The 19,414-nt window shown below is 39.2% G+C and overlaps 1 protein-coding gene across 6 annotated transcripts in view; it reads right to left on the reverse strand.

The window, feature by feature from the left end:
- Positions 1 to 19,414, reverse strand: part of SERAC1 (serine active site containing 1) — a 57,701-nt gene that overhangs the window by 34,798 nt on the left and 3,489 nt on the right. For 2 of the 6 annotated variants that reach the window (XM_054491666.2, XM_063666772.1), the window contains exons 2-6: positions 12,859 to 12,950; positions 10,030 to 10,066; positions 5,336 to 5,472; positions 3,743 to 3,832; positions 1,696 to 1,827 (exon numbers count right to left, since the gene is read on the reverse strand). In XM_054491666.2, the coding sequence (XP_054347641.2) occupies positions 1,696 to 1,827; positions 3,743 to 3,832; positions 5,336 to 5,472; positions 10,030 to 10,066; positions 12,859 to 12,949 (487 nt within the window). In that variant the 5' untranslated portion in view covers position 12,950. The remainder of the gene's footprint in view (positions 1 to 1,695; positions 1,828 to 3,742; positions 3,833 to 5,335; positions 5,473 to 10,029; positions 10,067 to 12,858; positions 12,951 to 19,414) is intronic. The other 4 variants (XM_054491668.2, XM_063666774.1, XM_063666773.1 and 1 more) reach the window with 2 other exon arrangements.

Raw genomic sequence — 19,414 nt, forward strand, 5'->3', positions numbered from 1 at the left:
GTGAAACCCTGTCTCTACTAAAAATACAAAAATTAGCCAGGCGTAGTGGCAGGCACCTGTAACCCCAGCTATTCGGGAGGCTGAGGCAGGAAAATAGCTTGAACCCAGGAGACGGAGGTTGTAGTGAGCCGAGGTCATGCCACTACACTTCAGCCTGGGTGACAAAGCAAGACTCTGTCTCAAAAAATAATAATAATAATAACCTGGGTGAGTACTTCTGGATCAAGTGAGGAACTTTTCCAAAATCTGTGGGCCAAGGCACTTCCTCTGATTTCTCTGATACAGTAAGTTTGGAATGGAGCCCTGGAAGGCAAATTTTGAAAAATATTTCTATTCTAAATCTCCACCAAAATTAAGTGAGCTTATACTTACATTATAAATTATAATTATAGCCACCAACCAATTAACAAATTAATTTGCAGAGATCTCATTCTGAGCTTAACTTTTCTTTGAGAATTTTTTTTTTTTTTTGAGACAGTTTTGCTCTGTTGTCCAGGCTGGAGTGGAGTGGTACAATCTTGGCTCACTAACAACGCCACCTCATGGGTTTGCAATTCTTGTGCCTCAGCCTCTCAAGTAGCTGGGATTACAAGCACACGTCACCATGCCCAGCTAAATTTTTTGTATTTTTTTAGTAGAGACAGGGTTTTGCCATGTTAGCCAGGCTGGTCTTGAACTCCTGGCCTCAAGTGATCTGCCTTCCTCAGCCTCCCAAAGTGCTGGGATTACAGGTGTGAGCACCGTGCCTGGCTGAGAAAATTATTTTTTTCTATTTTTCCCATTTTTACAAGACAGCTCTACTAACAAATTATAGTTTTATCCATGTACTATAACCAGAGAAGATATGAGTTCTTTTTAAAATATTTTTATTGTAAAATTTGTGATTTTTAAACACAATTACATATTCAAATAGTCCATTAAAAATGATATACACAAATACAAATCAGGTACATTCGACTATTAGTATTACAGCCAAGTAGATTGTAAAAGTAAAAGCAAATATAATTGTATGGTGTAGCAAGCAATTAAATGTATTTCATTAAATAGAAACCAAAAGAAAACTCAAGTACATTAGGTAACTATCAGAATCAAGAGTTGCTCTCAAAGAAGTATGTAACCAAATAAAACTTTGTTCTGGTAGAAAGTTACACAAATATATATACTTCATTTTTGAGCTTATTCTTACCAAACACATTTGACTACCAGTTCAGCAGGCTTTCTACTTTCCGTATCACTGAAGCTTCTTAAAATTTTTAAAATACTTTCTATATATACTAACACTGCCTGAATTATTTTCCTTCCTGAATCTCACTCCCACTCCCTTGTCTTTTTTTTTTTTTGAGACAGAGTCTTACTCTGTTGCCTGGGCTGGAGTGCAGTGGCAAAGTCTCGGCTCACTGCAAGCTCCGCCTCCTAGGTTCACGCCATTCTCCTGCTTCAGCCTCTCGAGTAGCTGGGACTACAGGCGCCCACCACCACACCCGGCTAATTTTTTTGTATTTTTAATAGAGACGGGGTTTCACCGTGTTAGCCAGGGTGGGTCTTGAACTCCTGACCTCATGATCCACCCGGCTTGGCCTCCCAAAGTGCTGGGATTACAGGCATGAGCCACCGCGCCTGGCCACTCCCTTGTCTTTTACGTCAGAAATCAAGAGCCAGCTGAAGGCATGCCACCTGTTCAGGTAGTCTCATTACCATGCCAGTGATGGGTCTCCGACATTTCCCGCACAGCCTCGAGTCGCGTGGTTTTGTCATCTGACTTGCTCTTCCGTAGGAGCAGCCACACAGCACACTCATGATCTTCTATATCAACTGTACTAAAAGGGTCTTTGCAAAAAGAAAAAGCCAAGACAATGCGAAAAGTTAAGATAATACTTTTATCTTCACTTTAAGATGGTAATTTATAAACATTTGAAATCTACAATTGGAGAGTTAAATCCATAAATATAGGTATTGATAAAAACTAATATTATTTGTTCTCAATTCTGTCATATTATCTTTTATAGTTATTATGAATATTGTTTGTGCTTTTTTTTGGGGGGGGTGGCAGGGGTCAGTTTTGTTTTGTTTTTTGAGACAGTCTCGCTCTGTTACCCAGGCTGGAGTGCAATGACTCAATCGTGGCTCACTGCAGTTTCGACCTCTTGGGCTCAAACAATCCTCCCACCTCAGCCTCCTGAGTAGCTGAGATCACAGGCATATACCATCAGGCCCAGCTAATCTTTTTTTTTTTTCCTAGAGACAGGGACTCAAGAAATTGCCCAGGCTCAATGTGTGTGCTTTTGTTTTGTATATTCTGGTGTCTTTCATATGTGGTCATTTTTAAAATCTTTTTCTCCCCAAAACTTTTTCAAAAAGATCAAATATATGAAAGAAATTAATAAGTTAACATAGGCTGGGTGAGGTGGCTCACACCTGTAATCCCAGCACTTTGGGAGGCCGAGGCAGACGGATCACGAGGTCAGGAGATCCAGACCATCCTGACTAACACGGTGAAACCCTGTCTCTACTGAAAATACAAAAAAAAAAAAAAAAATTAGCCGGGTGTGGTGGCAGGCGCCTGCAGTCCCAGCTACTCAGGAGACTGAGGCAGGAGAATGGCGTGAACCCGGGAGGCAGAGCTTGCAGTGAGCAGAGATCACGCCACGGCACTCCAGCCTGGGTGACAGAGCAAGACTCTGTCTCAAAAAAAAGAATAACATCCATACATCACATCTAGATTCAATAACTGTTATTATTTTACCGTATTTTCTTCATCTATATTCACATGTAATTTTTCCCACACTATTTGAAAGGATGATGTAGACAAAATGACATTTTACCCTTTCACAGTTCAACCTGCATCTCCTAAGAACAATCCTGCATTCTCTTAAATAACCACAATGCTATTATCACACCCAAAAACACTAACAAAAATCTTCCCAAATCATCTAAAATTCAGTCTAATTCCATATTCAAGCTTCCCCAATTTTTCAAAAAAAAAAATTTAAAGCTGTTTTTTAAAACCAGGATTTAATAAAGTCTCTTTCAAATGTAGAAAGATGCCAACTTTTTAAGGAGATCAGATAAGCCCTTTTGTATCTAGCTCCACATTGTAGATTAACCTGATTGTGAAATCTATGATTTTGGATACACTATGCTCATTATGAAGGCATGGAGTGATTTTCTAACAAATTTAAAATTATAAAACACTTATCAAGAGAACAGGGTATATTTTATCTCCATATTTATTCACAATTACCTAAGGAAGGAAGAAAATTGTCCAAAGCATTAAGCCCTTAAAATTAAATACAGTCCAAGAGAATAATGTTAATTAATTTTCTTTGCTTTTTTTTTTTGAGACAGAGTCTCACTCTGTCACCCAGGCTGGAGTGCAGTGGCATGATCTTGGCTCATTGCAATCTCTGCCTCCTGAGTTCAAGTGATTCTCCTGCCTCAGCCTCCCGAGTAGCTGGCATTACAGGCACCCACCACCACACCTGGCTAATTTTTGTATTTTTAGTAGAGACAGGGTTTCACCATGTTAGCCAGGCTGGTTTCAAACTCCTGACCTCAGGTGATCCACCCACCTCAGCCTCCCAAAGTGCTGGGATTACAAGCGTGAGCCACTGTACCCGGCCTGATTAATTTTCCATAGCTATAAAAAATATTAGTATAAGAAATGAAAAAAAGTATCAGGTTGATCATTCCAATGACTTTCAGATTACTGATAAGGATTCCAAGTCATATATTGGATATTTACCAGCAAATGGATTCCGTAGTATCTTGGCTGATGTTGCCAATACTTTTCTTGCTGCTTTGTGAAGTTCTTTTCTTGCCTGCCAGGCAATACCTAAAATGATTATAAAATTAAGTAAAACCAAGAATGTATTTTTTTTTTTTTGAGATGGAATCTTACTCTGTCACCCAGGCTGGAGTGCAGTGGTGCAATCTCGGCTCACTGCAAGCTCCGCCTCCCAGGTTCACCCCATTCTCCTGCTTCACAGCCTCCCGAGTAGCTGGGACTACAGGCCCTCGCCACCACGCCTGGCTAATTTTTTTGTATTTTTAGTAGAGACGGGGTTTCACCTTGTTAGCCAGGATGGTCTTGATCTCCTGACCTTGTGATCTGCCCGCCTTGGCCTCCCAAAGTGTTGGGATTACAGGCGTGAGCCATCACACCCAGCCCAAGAATGTATTCTTAACGCTATGCTCCAATGTTTCAAAGAGAAATGTATAAACTCCAAATTTTTTCACAAAGAAAATACAAAATAGCACTGTTGTCTTTTTATTGTCACTATCGATGCAACTAAAACCATTATGGAAACACAGAGCTCTCAATTCCAAAATAAGATTGCTCTCCAAGTCAGGGAAAAGTAAAAACAAAAACACTAACTACAAAAATACTAACTAAAGCAAATGAAAATCCTCATACACAACATAGGTTTTGCAATATCGAGGAAAATGTCCCTCATGATGAGCTCACCTCAAACTGAAGTTTGGAGATACTTTATTAAAGAGATTAAGTCTCAATATGCAGGTATATTATAAGCAACAACAATCATCTATGTAACTGAAATTGTAAACATACCATAAAAGCATGGTGAAATACAGAAAATGATATAATAACTAATAGCAACAGGGCAGCAAGGTGACAGACACAGGAGAGCAGTAGAGCCTGCCTCACTCGAGGAACATCATGTTAACTGGCACATTCTAGCTAACAGTATATGAACAGGCAGCTGTGAGTCAAGTGTGTGACTCACCATGCTATCCATATGTTGAGGAAAATATATACTCCTCTGCTCTAAAATTTTATGTTCCCATGCAACCATATGATCACTAATGAGGGCTTCCATGTGTCCTAAATATTGAGAAGTGGAGTGTCCTAACTAGTAAAGACAGGTTTTCTAGCCTTGGTGACAGATAATTATAATAAATGAGTTGGCATTCATATTTATGAATATATCTCATGAGTTTGGTTTGCATGAATACATCCCTTAAAGTAGAAATATCGCTGAGCTAAATTACAAAATCATGTTTTTTGTACTTGACAAACTGAGAGCCAGCCTCTGTATTGACAGCCCCACTAAGATGTGGAATTCCAGGTTCAGACTAAAAATGCCAGTTAGTCTTCACTTCACTTAATTTTAGGAGAGTTGCAAACCTGGATTAAATACAGAAGCCTCAACTTTGGTCCTCAATTAATTCTTTAGGAACTTGGTTTTCACGGGGTTTGGTGATTCTTAGAATTAGCTCAATCTGTATTACCAATACTGTGTTTTAAATAGATGCATTTTTAAATGCAATAACTAGCTTCCATTTTTCACAGAGGATTACTTTACAATAAACTTACCATGATTTTCTCCTTTATCTAAAGAAACTGTGTGCACATATATATATGACTTCATTTTTTCTCTTTCTACCACTTGAGTATCTAATGTCACAGCCTTCTTCAGGGCCAGAACTTCATATGTAAGAAATAAAGAACCTCTTAAAGAGAAAAGAAAAAAGGCATCATAAATACACAATCAAAATGTAACACAAGAGCTACTCTTCTCTATTAAGCTTGTCATAGTAAACTTCTTTTTTATTGGGAAACATAACATGTATACAGAAATATGCATATAACATTTATACAGTCATGTACCACATACTGACTTTTTGTTCAAGGACAGACCTCATATACGATAGTGGTCTCATAAGATTATAATGGAGCTAAAAAATTCCTATCTCCTAGTGGCTGAGTAGCCATCGTAACACATGACTCACATGTTTGTGGTGATGCTGTGTGTGAAAACAAATCTACTGTGCTGCCCATCCTATAAAAGTCTAGCTCACACCATTACGTATACTACATAATACTTGATAATAATAAATGTTACTGATTTATGTATTCACTATAGTATACTTTTATTGCTATTTCAGAGTGTACTCCTTCTACCTAACTGTAAAATGCCTAGGGCAGGTCCATCAGGAGGCATCCAGAAGAAAGTGTTGTTATCACAGGAGATGACAGCTCCATGCATGTCACTGCCCCTGAAGACCTCGCAGTGGGACAAGATGCGGAGGTGGAGACAGTGATATGGATGATCCTGACCCTGTGTAGGCCTAGGCTAATGGGTTTTTGTTTTCATTTTTAACAAAAACATTTAAAAAGTTTAAAAAAAAAAATGTTGCTGGCACAGTAGCAAGGCATGTAGTCTCAGCTATTCGGGAGGCTAAAGCAGGAGGATCCCTTGAGCCCAGGAGTTCGAGGCTGCAGCATGCTATGACTGTACCCACGAGTAGCCGCTGCTCTCCAGCCTGGGCAACAGAGCAAGACCCCGTCTCAAAAAGATTTTTTTTTTTTTTTTTTTTTTGAGACGGAGTCTCACTCTGTCGCCCAGGTTGAAGTGCAGTGGCACAATCTCGGCTCACCGCAAGCTCCACCTCATGGGTTCATGCCATTCTCTCACCTCAGCCTCCCAAGTAGCTGGGACTACAGGTGCCCGCCACCACGCCCAGGTAATTTTGTTTTTGTATTTTTAGTAGAGACGGGGTTTTGCCATGTTAGCCAGGATGGTCTCAATCTCCTGACCTCATGATCCGCCCACCTCGGCCTCCCAAAGTGCTGGGATTACAGGCGTGAGCCGCCGCGCCCAGCCTCAAAAAGATTTTTTAATAGACAAAAGTGTATAGAATAAAGACATAAAGAAAGAAAATATTTTTGTATAGCTATACAATGTGTTTGTGTTTTAAGCTAAGTGTAATTACAAAAGTCAAAAAGTTTTTCAAAAATTTAAGCTCATAAGGTAAAAAAAAAAAAAAATACAGTAAGCTGAGGTTAATTATTAAAGCCAGGACTTTATTTATTTTTAGAGACAGGGTCTCAACCACATTGCCCAGGCTGGCCTCAAACTTCTGGGGTCATGTCATCCTCCTGCCTCAGCCTCCCGAATAGCTGGGACTACAGGCCCACACCACTACATCCAGCTAGGTTAATTATTGAAGAAAAAAATATTGTTTTATAAATATAGTGTAGCTGGGTGCAGTGGTGCATGCCTGTAGTCCCAGCTAGTTAGAAGGCGGAGGCAGGAGGATCACTTGCGTCCAGCAGTTCAAGGCCAGCCTAGGCAAAACACAGTGAGACTCTGGCTTTAAAGAAAACACAAAGTTCAGCCAGGCACGGTGGCTCATGCCTGTAATCTCAACACTTTGGGAGGCCGAGGCAGGCGGATCACCCGAGGTCAGGAATTCGAGAACGGCATGGCCAACATGGCAAAACCAAGGCTCTACTAAAAATACAAAACTTAGCCAGGCATGGTGGCGGGCGCCTGTAATCCCAGCTACTCAAGAGGCTGAGACAGGAGAATCGCTTGAACCGAGGAGGCAGAGGTTGTAGTGAGACGAGATCACGCCACTACACTCCAGCCAGGGCAACAGAGCAAGACTCCGTCTCCGAAAAACAAAAACAAAAACAAAAACAAACAAAAAAAAGGTATAACGTAGCCTAAGTACACAGTGTTGATAAAGTCTATAGTAGTGTGCAGTAATGTCCTAGGCCCTCACTCTCACTCACCATTCACTCACCCAGAGCAACTCCAGGTCCTGTAAGCTCCACTCATGGTAAGTGCCCTATATAAGTGTACCATTTTAAAATTTTATTTACTGTACCTTTTTTTGTTTGGATACATTTAGGTACATAAATACTTCCCATTGTGTTATAACAGCCTACTGTGTTCAGCACAGTCAAATGGCTGTACAGGTTTGGAGCCTAGGAGCAATAGGCTGTCCCATACAGCCTAGGTGTGGAGTAGGCTCTGCCACCCAGGTTTGTGCAAGTGCACTCTGTGATGACTGCACAACAATGAAATCACCTAACAACACATTACTCAGAATGTATCGCCATTATTGACACATGACTGTATATATACATATACATGTATATACACATTTCGGTTTACAAATAATAAATAGCTGCATAATCATATCCAGGCAAGAAACAGAATGTTAACAGAACCCCAAAAACTCACAGTGTGTCCCTCCCGGATAATGACCTGTTCTCATCTCTATATATGATTCTGATTTTTATTATAACAATGTAATTTTCTTTACGGTTTTACCACCTATATATGCATCCTTAAACAATAGAGCTTAGTTTTGCCTGTTTTTTAATTCATATCAATGGAATCACACTACATGTATTCTTTTGCTCAGCCTTGTATTTGTGAGTCATCCATGTTGTTGCATGTAAAATGTAGTTCCTGCACTTAGATTTTCGTATAGTATGCAATTATCCATTGCATGGATATACTACAACTTACTTATTCACTCTCCCATAGATGGGTATTGAGAATGTTTCTAGTTTGAGTCTATTACAACAATGCTGTTACATATCTTATACATCTGTACTATGCATACACGTACATGTATCTAGAATTACATACCTTCTGATAGTATACATATTCAATTTTACTAGATAATGACAAACCGTTTTTGCAAAAAGATTAGCCAACGTGTACTCCCATCATCAGCATATGAAAGCTTTTCCTTTCCTAAGAGCAACACCTGAAGTTAACTTTAAATGTTGTTTGTTGTGAATCTCAAAATGAAGATTTCTTTTTTCCTAATCAGATTGACTTACACACTCCCTAAATCCTGACACAAAGATTGCACTCTGGATTCAGAGTGTTTTCCTACACCTTCTTCTGACCTTTGGTTTCTACCCTCAGGCAAGCAGGTAAAACAAAGTCCAGACACTAGCTAGCACCAGAGGAACACAAAGAAGCCTCTTTAGAATCCTCTGCCCTCGGCCAAGGGCAGTGGCTCAGGCCTGTAATCCCAGCACTTTGGGAGGCCAAGACGGGCAGCTCACCTGAGCTCAGGAGTTCAAGACTAGCCTGGGCAACATGGCAAGACCCCGTCTCTACTAAAAATACAAATAATAATAACAATAATAATAATAATAACAGCCAGGTGTGGTGGTACACACCTGTGGTCCAGCTATTTGGGAGGCTGAGGTGGGAGGATCACCTGAACCCAGGGGGCAGATGCTGCAGTGAGCGGAGATCTCGCTACTGCACTCTAGCCTGGGTGACAGAGGAAAACCCTGTCTCAAAAAAAAAGAAAAGAATCCTCTGCTCTCTTTGGGATGTATCTGAACAGCCAACAAAAGCGGTAAATGTATTCAGTACTTTTATCATGTTTTCCATGAAAGACAAAATTCTTTACTATAATAAAAAACTGTAATTAATTTTCACTATATTCCTGAATATAATTGTGAGCTAGACAAACTGCATTACAGAAAAGGTTACATATACATTTATGCTTTGCCCAGAATGAGTCAAAGGAAAAAATTATCTAAATATATTTTGCCTTACATTACAATGTCATGGAGAAATGTATGCATTTGGATAAAGTGCCAAATATATCTCTTTCATCATTTCAGCATCTGAGAGTTTTATATTTGTACTAGTAAAAAGTATTAACAAATACAGTACGATAGTATTACATATATATTCCTCCCCCTAAAAAAAAGTAAAAGAGTATGAAAAATAACAATTTGCTGAAAGAGGGTCACTGCATTCATCACACATGCTCCTGAGGGAGCATCAGATAGGAGATGTCCATCTGTTGGTTTTCTCAGTCAGCCTCAATTTCCTTTCATGCGAGCTTTATGGTGAGTTAAGGGATTTTCCAAAATACTTTTGACTATAGTCAATTTGTACCTTTTTCACCCACTTTAAAACCTAATACCAGATGTGATCCTAAGTGTGTCAAAGCTAAGTAAGTGCCTGATTTAAGTGTGTCAAAGTGCTTTTCTCACAGCAGCAGTGCCTGGCAGGCAGAGTTCCTAGTACACATTTGGCTCCAAGAGAAAGCACTCCTCAGAAAGGAAGGAAACCACATCATGACAACATTTAAGTGGTGGGATCAGTGATTAAATCCACCACTCTAATTCCAAAATCTATACCCTTTCAATACCTCATGCAACCTGTCAATCACTTCCATTGAGATTTCCAATAGAATATAACGAAGCCAATTAATATTCCACAGTTGACGACTTACCCTAAAATAAGTGATCCAGTAAACTTTATTATATTTCCTTCAAAAGAAAAAAAGTCAATGTGATGAATTTCATTTTTAAAAGTGTGAAAGGAAATAGGCAACAGTGTAAGTCTCTACCTATATCATATATTATCAGATAAGAAGTTATTATTTTTCTATTAATATAATCAGTTGCTATTAATAAATGGTCTCCTATCCTTAGACACAAACACACAAATCAACAAGTACTGAGTGCAAATATAATGTATATTGATGACATTTCATACCTCCTCTTTCTCCACCTCCTAGTCCCTGTTCCACTACTGATGCTGGTAGGACTACAATGCTTCCACCAAATGCAACATGCAGGCAGCTCACTTCCCTTCTGACCCCTTTTAGTTAACAACCCATTAAAGAAAGAAATGGGAAGCATTGTCCCTATCACTACTAGGATTATACTGAAGGATTATATTGTCAAGTGGGGACACAAAAGAATGTTTTCTAAAGTAATTATGTTATAATTGATGGTTAGGTACATATGTACGTAGCCCCATTTAAAATACAGATTAGGCCGGGTGCGGTGGCTCACGCCTGTAGTTCCAACACTTTGGGAGGCCAAGGCGAGTGGATCACCTGAGGTCAGGAGTTCAAGACCAGCCTGGCCAACATGGTGAAATCCCATCTCTACTAAATATAAAAAAAAGAAATTATCCAGGCATAGTGGCGCATGCCTGTAATCCCAGCTGCTCGGGAGGCTGAGGCAGGAGAATCGCTTGAACCACGGTGGCAAAGGTTGCAGTGAGCCAAGATTGTGCCACTGCACTCCAGCCTGGTCGACAGCGCAAGACTCCATCTTAAAATAAATAAATAAAATAAAATACAGATTGTTCTACAAGTTTATTTATAAATGTTTGTTTGGGTCTTGGAAAACTTTTTTAATATTAAAAAATTCCTATGGCAGACACTGCTAATTGCCTGTCCAACACACATGCCCTTTAATCCTTACAAATACACAACCTGATTACCACCTAAAAATATTCAAATTCCTAGACAACTCTGTAGCTAAGGCTAACTGTGCAACACAATTGTAGCCAATTGGATACAGATGGAAGTCTATAGAGATGGATCCCTCCCCACATAAAAAGACAAAGCCTCAAAATGGCTTTTGGCCCTCTGCTTCTTGATGCTGGAGGATTCAGCAAGCATCTTGTGACCATGAGGACAATAAAGAGAATGGAACAGGAAGACAAGAAGATTGCTAAACTGTAATTCCTGCCCTAAACTGTCTCCACCTTGGCTTATTATTATGTAAGAAGAATGAAAATCATATTAACTTAAGCCACTGGGCTCAAGCTTCTGTTACATGCACTGAGCACAACCTTAACTGATGGTACTCATGATGATTAGGTACTGAGGCTAGCCCACAAAAATCTTTATTTATATAAAAATATATTATATTTATATAAATATATATTTATAATATATTTTATATACATATATTTAAATATATTATATATAATATTAATATATTTATATATAATAAATATATATAAACAAAATAGATATATATATATATATATATGTATAGACAGAGTTTCACTCTGTTGCCCAGGCTGGAGTGCAATGACACAATCTCGGCTCACTGCAATCTCCACCTCCTGGGGAGAAGTGATCCTCCTGCCTCAGCTTCCTGAGGAGCTAGGATTACAGGCGCCCACCACCACACCCACCTAATTTTTGTATTTTTAGTAGTGACGGGGTTTCACCATGTTGACCAGGCTGGTCTCGAACTCCTGACTTCAAGTGATCCACCCACCTCAGCCTCCCAAAGTGCTGGGATTACAGGCATGAGTCACGGCACCCAGCCTTAACCTATAATTTATTGCACGTATTGAGACAGTCCTTTGTTCAGAGCTGCAACTCATGCTGCCAAAATGACATTTGTCCTCACTTCTCTATTTGTATTTAAAACACAGTATCAGAATTTTCTAGATGAAAATGATCTATCCCTAAAAACAGATTTCTCTTAAAGATCAAAAAGAAACTCCATGAGGAAAAGGACTTTGTTTTATACAATATTGTATTCTTAGGGCCTAGAATTGTACCTGGCACACAGTAGACGGTCAATTAAATATTTCGTTTATTGTCAAATGAATAAAAGATGTTCTAGGCCAATCTTCTCATTTTACACATAAAGGAAATAATGCTCAGAAAAGGTAAGTTATTTTATTCTTCCATTCAACAAATACTATTTGATCACCTACTACATGCCATGCATAATAAATAACTAGGTTATAGTGGTAAACAAGATAAAATACTGCCTTCACAGAGTTTACAGCATATGGGGAAAGACAGATAATTAAGTTCTATACTGACCCTACGAAATGACAAGTAACAGATCCAACCTGGCCTAGGGTGTCAGAGAAAGCTTCCTAAACGAAGGCAAGGCTCCAAATAGAGTAGACTGGAGCCACATCCCGAGCCCTCGTAAGGCAAGGACAACATCTTCCTTGCTCACCACTGTATTCCCAGAACCTAATATGGGTGCCTGGCACTTTGTTTTGCAAGAGCTTAATAAATATCTGCTGAATGAAAATGCAGTTATATTTAAGTTTAGGATGATGAGTACGAAATTTGACAGAAGAAGTAGAAGAGGGAACATAATTCTCAAGAAAAAGGAGTATGTATGGCTCTGGGCCTATAAATTTGGGGTGGACTATTAGTACAGAAAGACATAAACAAATTTGAGATTTAATCATGGGTTCAAAGTTTTTGTGGCCCACCTTAGAAACGGCCACAATTCTATCACTGTTCTTATAAGAAAATAAGAGTTATTTAAGCCGTACTCACTGATATCTCTCCAGTGTGTGCCACTTTTTGGTGGGGAAGTAGAGGTGCCTATTCTTCTGCAACAGATGACACAATAAGCAGCCAGGGACATTCTGTGTAAGTAGAACAATTACAACAAATTTAATTTAGCATCTAAATCAAAACACTTGTTTTAACTACAAGACCATGTTACCATCACAGTGGATGACCCACAGAGTTAGCTTTTTCAAGACTACGAAGAAAACTTTCCAAGTAAAAAAAAAATTTCTCCATTAAAAACTTAAAAGGGACTTATTAGAATAATATTTTGTTAGAATTTTCATTATTCTTCCTCACACTGTGTCCAATTGTGCATAGTTTTCACAATTGGAAAGATGATCTAAATATGATACAATCATTCCCAGAACACAAGAATTAACAGGTAACAAGAATAGACAGATTATTAATCAGAATGCCAATATAGGCATGAAAAAAATGTAATGTCTTTGAAAATATATGTATATATGTATTTATCTCTGATGACTGAAGGCCCCACAGAAATGAGAAGCTCTACGTGGATGGTACACTTAGAATCCATAGAAGCATTTAGCTTTTCTCTAATTCTTTCAGGATAGTACCCACGTTGTTTAAAATTTTTGAAATTTGTTAATTGTTGGCATTCTATCAAAGGAGAGCTGTCACCCAACTAATTCATCAACTGAGTAAAGATGATCATATGATGCAATCATTCCCAGAACACAACTCAGTATTCTAGACCCATATCAGGTTCTTTGGATAGTGAGGTTTTTTTTCTTTTTCCTTTTGCTATAAGGGAAAGGAAGGAAGGTACCTTGAAGGTACCTCTCTCTTTTGTTTTGTTTTCTATTTCTGCTTTTTATTATTTTCTTCTTTCTTTCTTTCTTTGGGTACACCCTGTCCTTTTCCTAACTTCTTCAATAATGCCTAAGATGAGCATTTCTTGTTCTTTCACAAATGCATTTAAGACTAGAAATTATTATAATCCCAGCACATTGGGAGGCTGAGGCGGGCAGATCACGTGAGCTCAGGAGTTCAAGACCAGCCTGGCCAACATACTGAAACCCTGACTCTACCAAGAAGAATTAGCCAGGTATGGTGGCGCACTCCTGTAGTCCCAGCTACTCGGGAGGCTGAGGTGGGAGAATTGCTTGAACCTGGGAGGCTGAGGTTGCAGTGAGCCGAGATTGCGCCACTGTACTCCAGCCTGTCGTCTCCAGCGAGAGTGAGACCCGGTTTCAAAAAAAAAAAAAAAAAAAAAAAAAAAGACTATAAATTATCCCTCTAAAATTCCACTGTAATTTTTCTCTGTGAGCTGTTTAAGAGTGTAGCTTTTAGTTTCCAAATATATAAAACTTTTTAAGATTATCTTTTTTTTTTTTTTGAAACAGGGTATGGCTCTGTCACCCAGGCTGGAGTGCAATGGTGCAATCACCACCCACTGCAACCTCTGCCTCCCAGGCTCAAGCAATCCTCCCACCTCAGCCTACCGAGCAGCTGGGACTACAGGTGCCCACCACCACACCCAACTAATTTTTTGTATTTTTTGTAGAGACAGGGTTTCACCATATTACCCAGGCTGGTCTTGAACTCCTGACCTCAAGTGATCCACCCGCCTCGGCCTCCCGAAGTGCTGGGATTACAGGCAAAGATTATCTTATTGTACTATGTGACACAGATTCTTTAAAATTGTGAAGACTTGCTTTGTTACCTGGTTCCAGTCAATATTTATAAATATATCATATAAGCTTATTCTTTGTTGCGAGTCCAATATATCCATTATACTAAGCTTGTTAATTTTGTTGTTTTCTATAGTCTTGCTAATTTTTTTTTCACAGCTCCAAACGGCCATTGAATAGCCTTGCTAATTTTGTCTGCATGATCTACCAGCACGAGAGGGGTTTTTTAAAAGTTTCATACTGATTTGTGCACTTGTCGATTTACCCCTTTTGTTGTCCTTTTTTTTTTATTCATTAAGCAAATACTTATCTGAGTCCCTAGGAACGAAGTACTGTTCTAGATGCTAGCAATTTAACAATGAAAAAGAAAAATTTGCCCTTGCTTTCATGGATCTGACCGTCTAGTGCAGAACACCCCAATCAGTGTGGCAAACAAATACTACCCTTTTTGGGGGGTCATAATGTGAAAAGATATGCCATTAGGTGCACACAAATGAATGATTATTAGAAACTTACTACTTTTTTCCTTTTGTCATCACATACTATCTTCCTTTATCCCTATTAACATTTATTGCTTTAAGTTCCTGGCCAGTTTTCTAAGTATTCAACTATCTTACCTTTTCCCATCATGGTTATAATCTTTTGGTATCATTTATAATTTCAAAACCTCTCTTTGAATAGATGAATTTAATCCATTTACATTTATCGCATGTTGGATAGATCAGGTTTTTTTATTACTCTTTAATTTGCTTAAAGTTAAACAATTTATTTCTATTCCTTTAGTAAATAGCTACATTTTAAATGTGCTATATACAGTATGAATTTAAACAATATAATTATCCTCCCAAATGAGAATATTAAAATGCTTTAAATCCGATCCTCTCCTATCTTGGGTATTTTTGTCTAGTATTTTAATTCCATTTTATTTTTAAACATCCCAAAAGAAGTCATTTTTAAAAGCAGTCAACCTAAATATTTACCAACATTTTGTCAGTTTCCTTCCTTACTTTTGTTTCTTGCATCCACAACTTCCTTCTAGGTTCAAATCATTCTTGATGAAGGTATGTCCTTTGATAGTTCCTTCATGAAGGCATATATGTAGTTAGCACTCTCACTCTCAGCATGTCTAAAAATGCTCTATTTTAGATATACTAAAAAATAGTTGTGTTTGGGCCAGGCGTGGTGACTCATGCCTGCAATCCCAGCACTTGGAGGCTAAGGTGGGCAGACTGCTTGAGCCCAGGAGCTCTAGGCCAGCCCAGGAGTTCAAGACCAGTGAGACTTCATCTCTCCAAAAAAATTTAAAATATTAGCTGGGCCTGTTGGCATGTGCCTGTATTCCCAGCTACTCAGGAGGCTGAGGCAGAGGAATTGCTTGAGCCTGGGAGACAGAGGTTTCAGTGAGCCATGATCATGCACTACACTCTAGCCTGGGAGACAGAGTAAGACTCTGTTTCAGAAAAAAAAAATAATAATAGTAATAGCTGGGTTTGGAATTCTGGGTTTAGAATTTAGAATAACAGTAGGTTTCCTTTGGTATATTAATGATATTTTCACTGATATTTCTTGTTACTCAGGAGAAATCTAAGTCTAATTGTTGTTTCTTTGTAGGCAAAATAATAGCAAAGAAGTTTAAGAATGTGCTCTGTAGGACCACACTGCCTAGTTTCAAATCCAATTCCACAAACAACTTGTATTAGTAATTTTTTTTTTTTTTTTTTTTAAGAACGCTTTGATATCTTAGGACCTTAAGGACCCAGGGAGTGACCGCCCCTCTCTGGGATAGCTAACTGCTAGAGGTAGCATACAACCTGCCTGTGAGCATGCCTCTCATATGCAAACCAACCAATCCCAGGTGCATACCCCCAACCACCACACACAGCCAATGCTTCCCTTACTCTAAATCTCCTCAGAGCCAGGTACTAGGCAGCTAGAGACCACCTCTCTGGTCTGCCAAATTATTCGAACTATCCAATCCTAAATTTGTTCAGCTCGTCTACCCTGACTCGCTCATTCCTTCCCACAAAAAACCACAATAAAAGAAAGCTCTGGCCTATGCGTTCACATTGCTCCTTCTGCCTCCTGAATGACTCTGGTACTTCCCCATGTGGCCGTGCATGGTGTGGTATGCCCACTCTTCCTTGGGAACTGTACATAATAAACTCTTCTTTCAAGGCAGTTGTCTCTGTATCTGTCTTCTTACCATACCTGATTAAAACAAAATCCAGGTACATTTGAAAACACTAGACATATGATAATGGGCTATTTAACCTCTCTGTGTCTCACTTTCCTCATCTATAAAACAGTGATAAGGTAACTACTGTAAAGGGTTGTTACAAATATCACGAGTTAATATATGTAAAACACACAGAATAGTGCCTATTCCAAATTAAGTGTTCAATAAATGCTACTTATCATTACTATCAATATTATATTCCATCTGGCAGTTTTAAGATCTTTGTTTTTGATGTTCTTACAATTCTCTACTTTATGTCTGGGTATGGGTTTGTTTTTATATACCCCACTCAAGATTTGGTATGCTCCTTCAATCTTAGAACTCACATTTTTCTTCAATTCTGCAATATTCTTAACAATTACCACTTTGACCCCCATTCAACTTTTAACTTCTGATACTCCTATTAGATGTATGCTAGATTTTTAAAGTCTAACCTTCAAATCTCAACTTCTTCCATTTTTTTCTATCTCTCTGACATGCACTATGGATTATTTCCCCAAATCTATCTTCCAATTCATCATCTTCTATTTAGTTGTATTTATACTATCACTCGATCCATCCACTGAGTATCTCAAAAACTTTTATTTCTAAAACTTCCAGCTGGCTCACTTTCATACTTGCCTGCTTTTTTTACACATAGTTTTTGTCTTAAATGCAGATTTTTTTTTTAATGGCCACAAATTATTCCTTTTCCTATAACCATGATCTTTGGTAGTTCCCTCCCACGGTGACTTTAGATTGATCTTACGAGTAACTTTGGCCATAGGCCAATAGAAGCATGATGCAAGCTGAGACTTGGGAAGTACGTACACATCGAGGCTTCTGTCTTTTTGTTCTTGAGAACCCTGTGACCAGCACCATGTAAAGATGCCTAGGTTAGTCTGCTGGATCACAAGAGAAACGTCCAATATCCCCATTAATGAAGCCAACAAGTACCAACTGACAGCCAGCACCAGCCACCAGGCATGTGAAGCCACGTCAAACTAGCCAGCCCCTAGCTGACCCTACGAATCCATATTCAGCCCTTAGCCTGCAAGCAATAATGTTTGTTTTAGCCCATAGCCTTTGGGATGGTTTATAATGCCTCAAAAAGCTGACATGTAACTTCTAAACTTTCCTTTACACGAGATATATGAGGTTGCTGCCAGTATAACTTGGTATACTGTTTTACAGTAAATTTTATTTTTTTATAAGTAGAGGGAATAGAGGAATACACTATAAAATAACAATAAAAAGTATACCACAGGGCCAAGTGTGGTGGCTCATGCCTATAATCCCAGTGATTTGGGAGGCCACGGTGGGATGATTGCTTGAGACCACCAATCAACTGACTGTATCTGTGGCACATGCCTGTAATCCCAGCTACTCAGAAGCCTGAGGCAGGAGGACTGCTTGAGCTCAGGAGCCCAACACCAGCCTAGGCAACACAGTGAGACCCACATCTCAAAACAAACAAACAAAAAAAAACTCTAATGGAATACGTACGTATGGACCTATTCCACTCCATCGATCTATTTATCTATCCTTATATAAACACTGCACTGTTTAGATCACGTAGGGTTTTTTTTGTTGTTGTTTTTTGTTTTGTTTTTGACAGAGTCTCACTCTGTCGCCCAGGCAGGATGGAGTGCAGTGGCCTGATCTCGGCTCACTGCAACCTCCACCTCCCAGGTTCAAGCAGTTCTCCTGCCTCAGTCTCCCAAGTAGCTGGGATTACAGGTGCCCACCACCACACCCGGCTAATTTTTGTATTTTGGGTAGAGACGGGGTTTCACCATGTTGGCCAGGCTGGACTTGAACCCCTGACCTCATGATCCACCCGCCTTGGCTTCCCAAAGTGCTGGGATTACAGGTGTGAGCCACCGCACCAGGCAGATTACTGTAGTTTTTAAAGTAAGTCTTGAAGCTAGTAGTCTAAATTTTCCAGCTGTGTCCTTCCTTTTCAAGACGGACTATTCTAGGTCCTTGGTACTTCCACATAATTTTAGAGTCTGCTTGTCAATTTCTATTTAAAAGCACCTCGAAGATTATGGGGCCAGGCACGGTGGCTCACACCTGTAATCCCAGCACTTTGGGAGGCCGAGGCAGGCGAATCACAAGGTCAGAAGATCGAGACCATCCTGGCTAACCCGGTGAAACCCCGTCTCTACTAAAAATACAAAAAAATTAGCTGGGTGTGGTGGCGGGCGGCTGTAGTCCCAGCTACTCGGGAGGCTGAGGCAGGAGAATGGCGTGAAACCAGGAGGTGCAGCTTGCAGTGAGTGAAGATTGCACCACGGCCGTCCAGCCTGGGCGACAGAGCAAGACTCCATCTCAAAAAAAAAAAAATATATATATATATATATAAAATGACGGTGATTACATAAAATCTGAAACACTGATTTTAAGTAGAGAACGGAGAAATTTTGAGACTAAGAAAGACACAGAAAGTAAAAGGGAAGAGATTATAATTTAAAAATAAAACAAATATTTGAAAATTCCATTAAGTTTAACAATATGGAGGTCACTGGGATCTTCATATCAGTAGCTTCATTGCCCTGGTGGAGGAAGCCAGAGTGAAACATCATTTCATGCTTTCATTCTGATTAATAAAACGTGAGTTGTAGCTGGGTACACAGACAACAAAAAAGACTACATCACCTTTCTT

Source organism: Pongo pygmaeus, chromosome 5 (genome assembly GCF_028885625.2).
Source record: "Pongo pygmaeus isolate AG05252 chromosome 5, NHGRI_mPonPyg2-v2.0_pri, whole genome shotgun sequence".
In the NCBI taxonomy this organism is placed as follows: domain Eukaryota; kingdom Metazoa; phylum Chordata; class Mammalia; order Primates; family Hominidae; genus Pongo; species Pongo pygmaeus.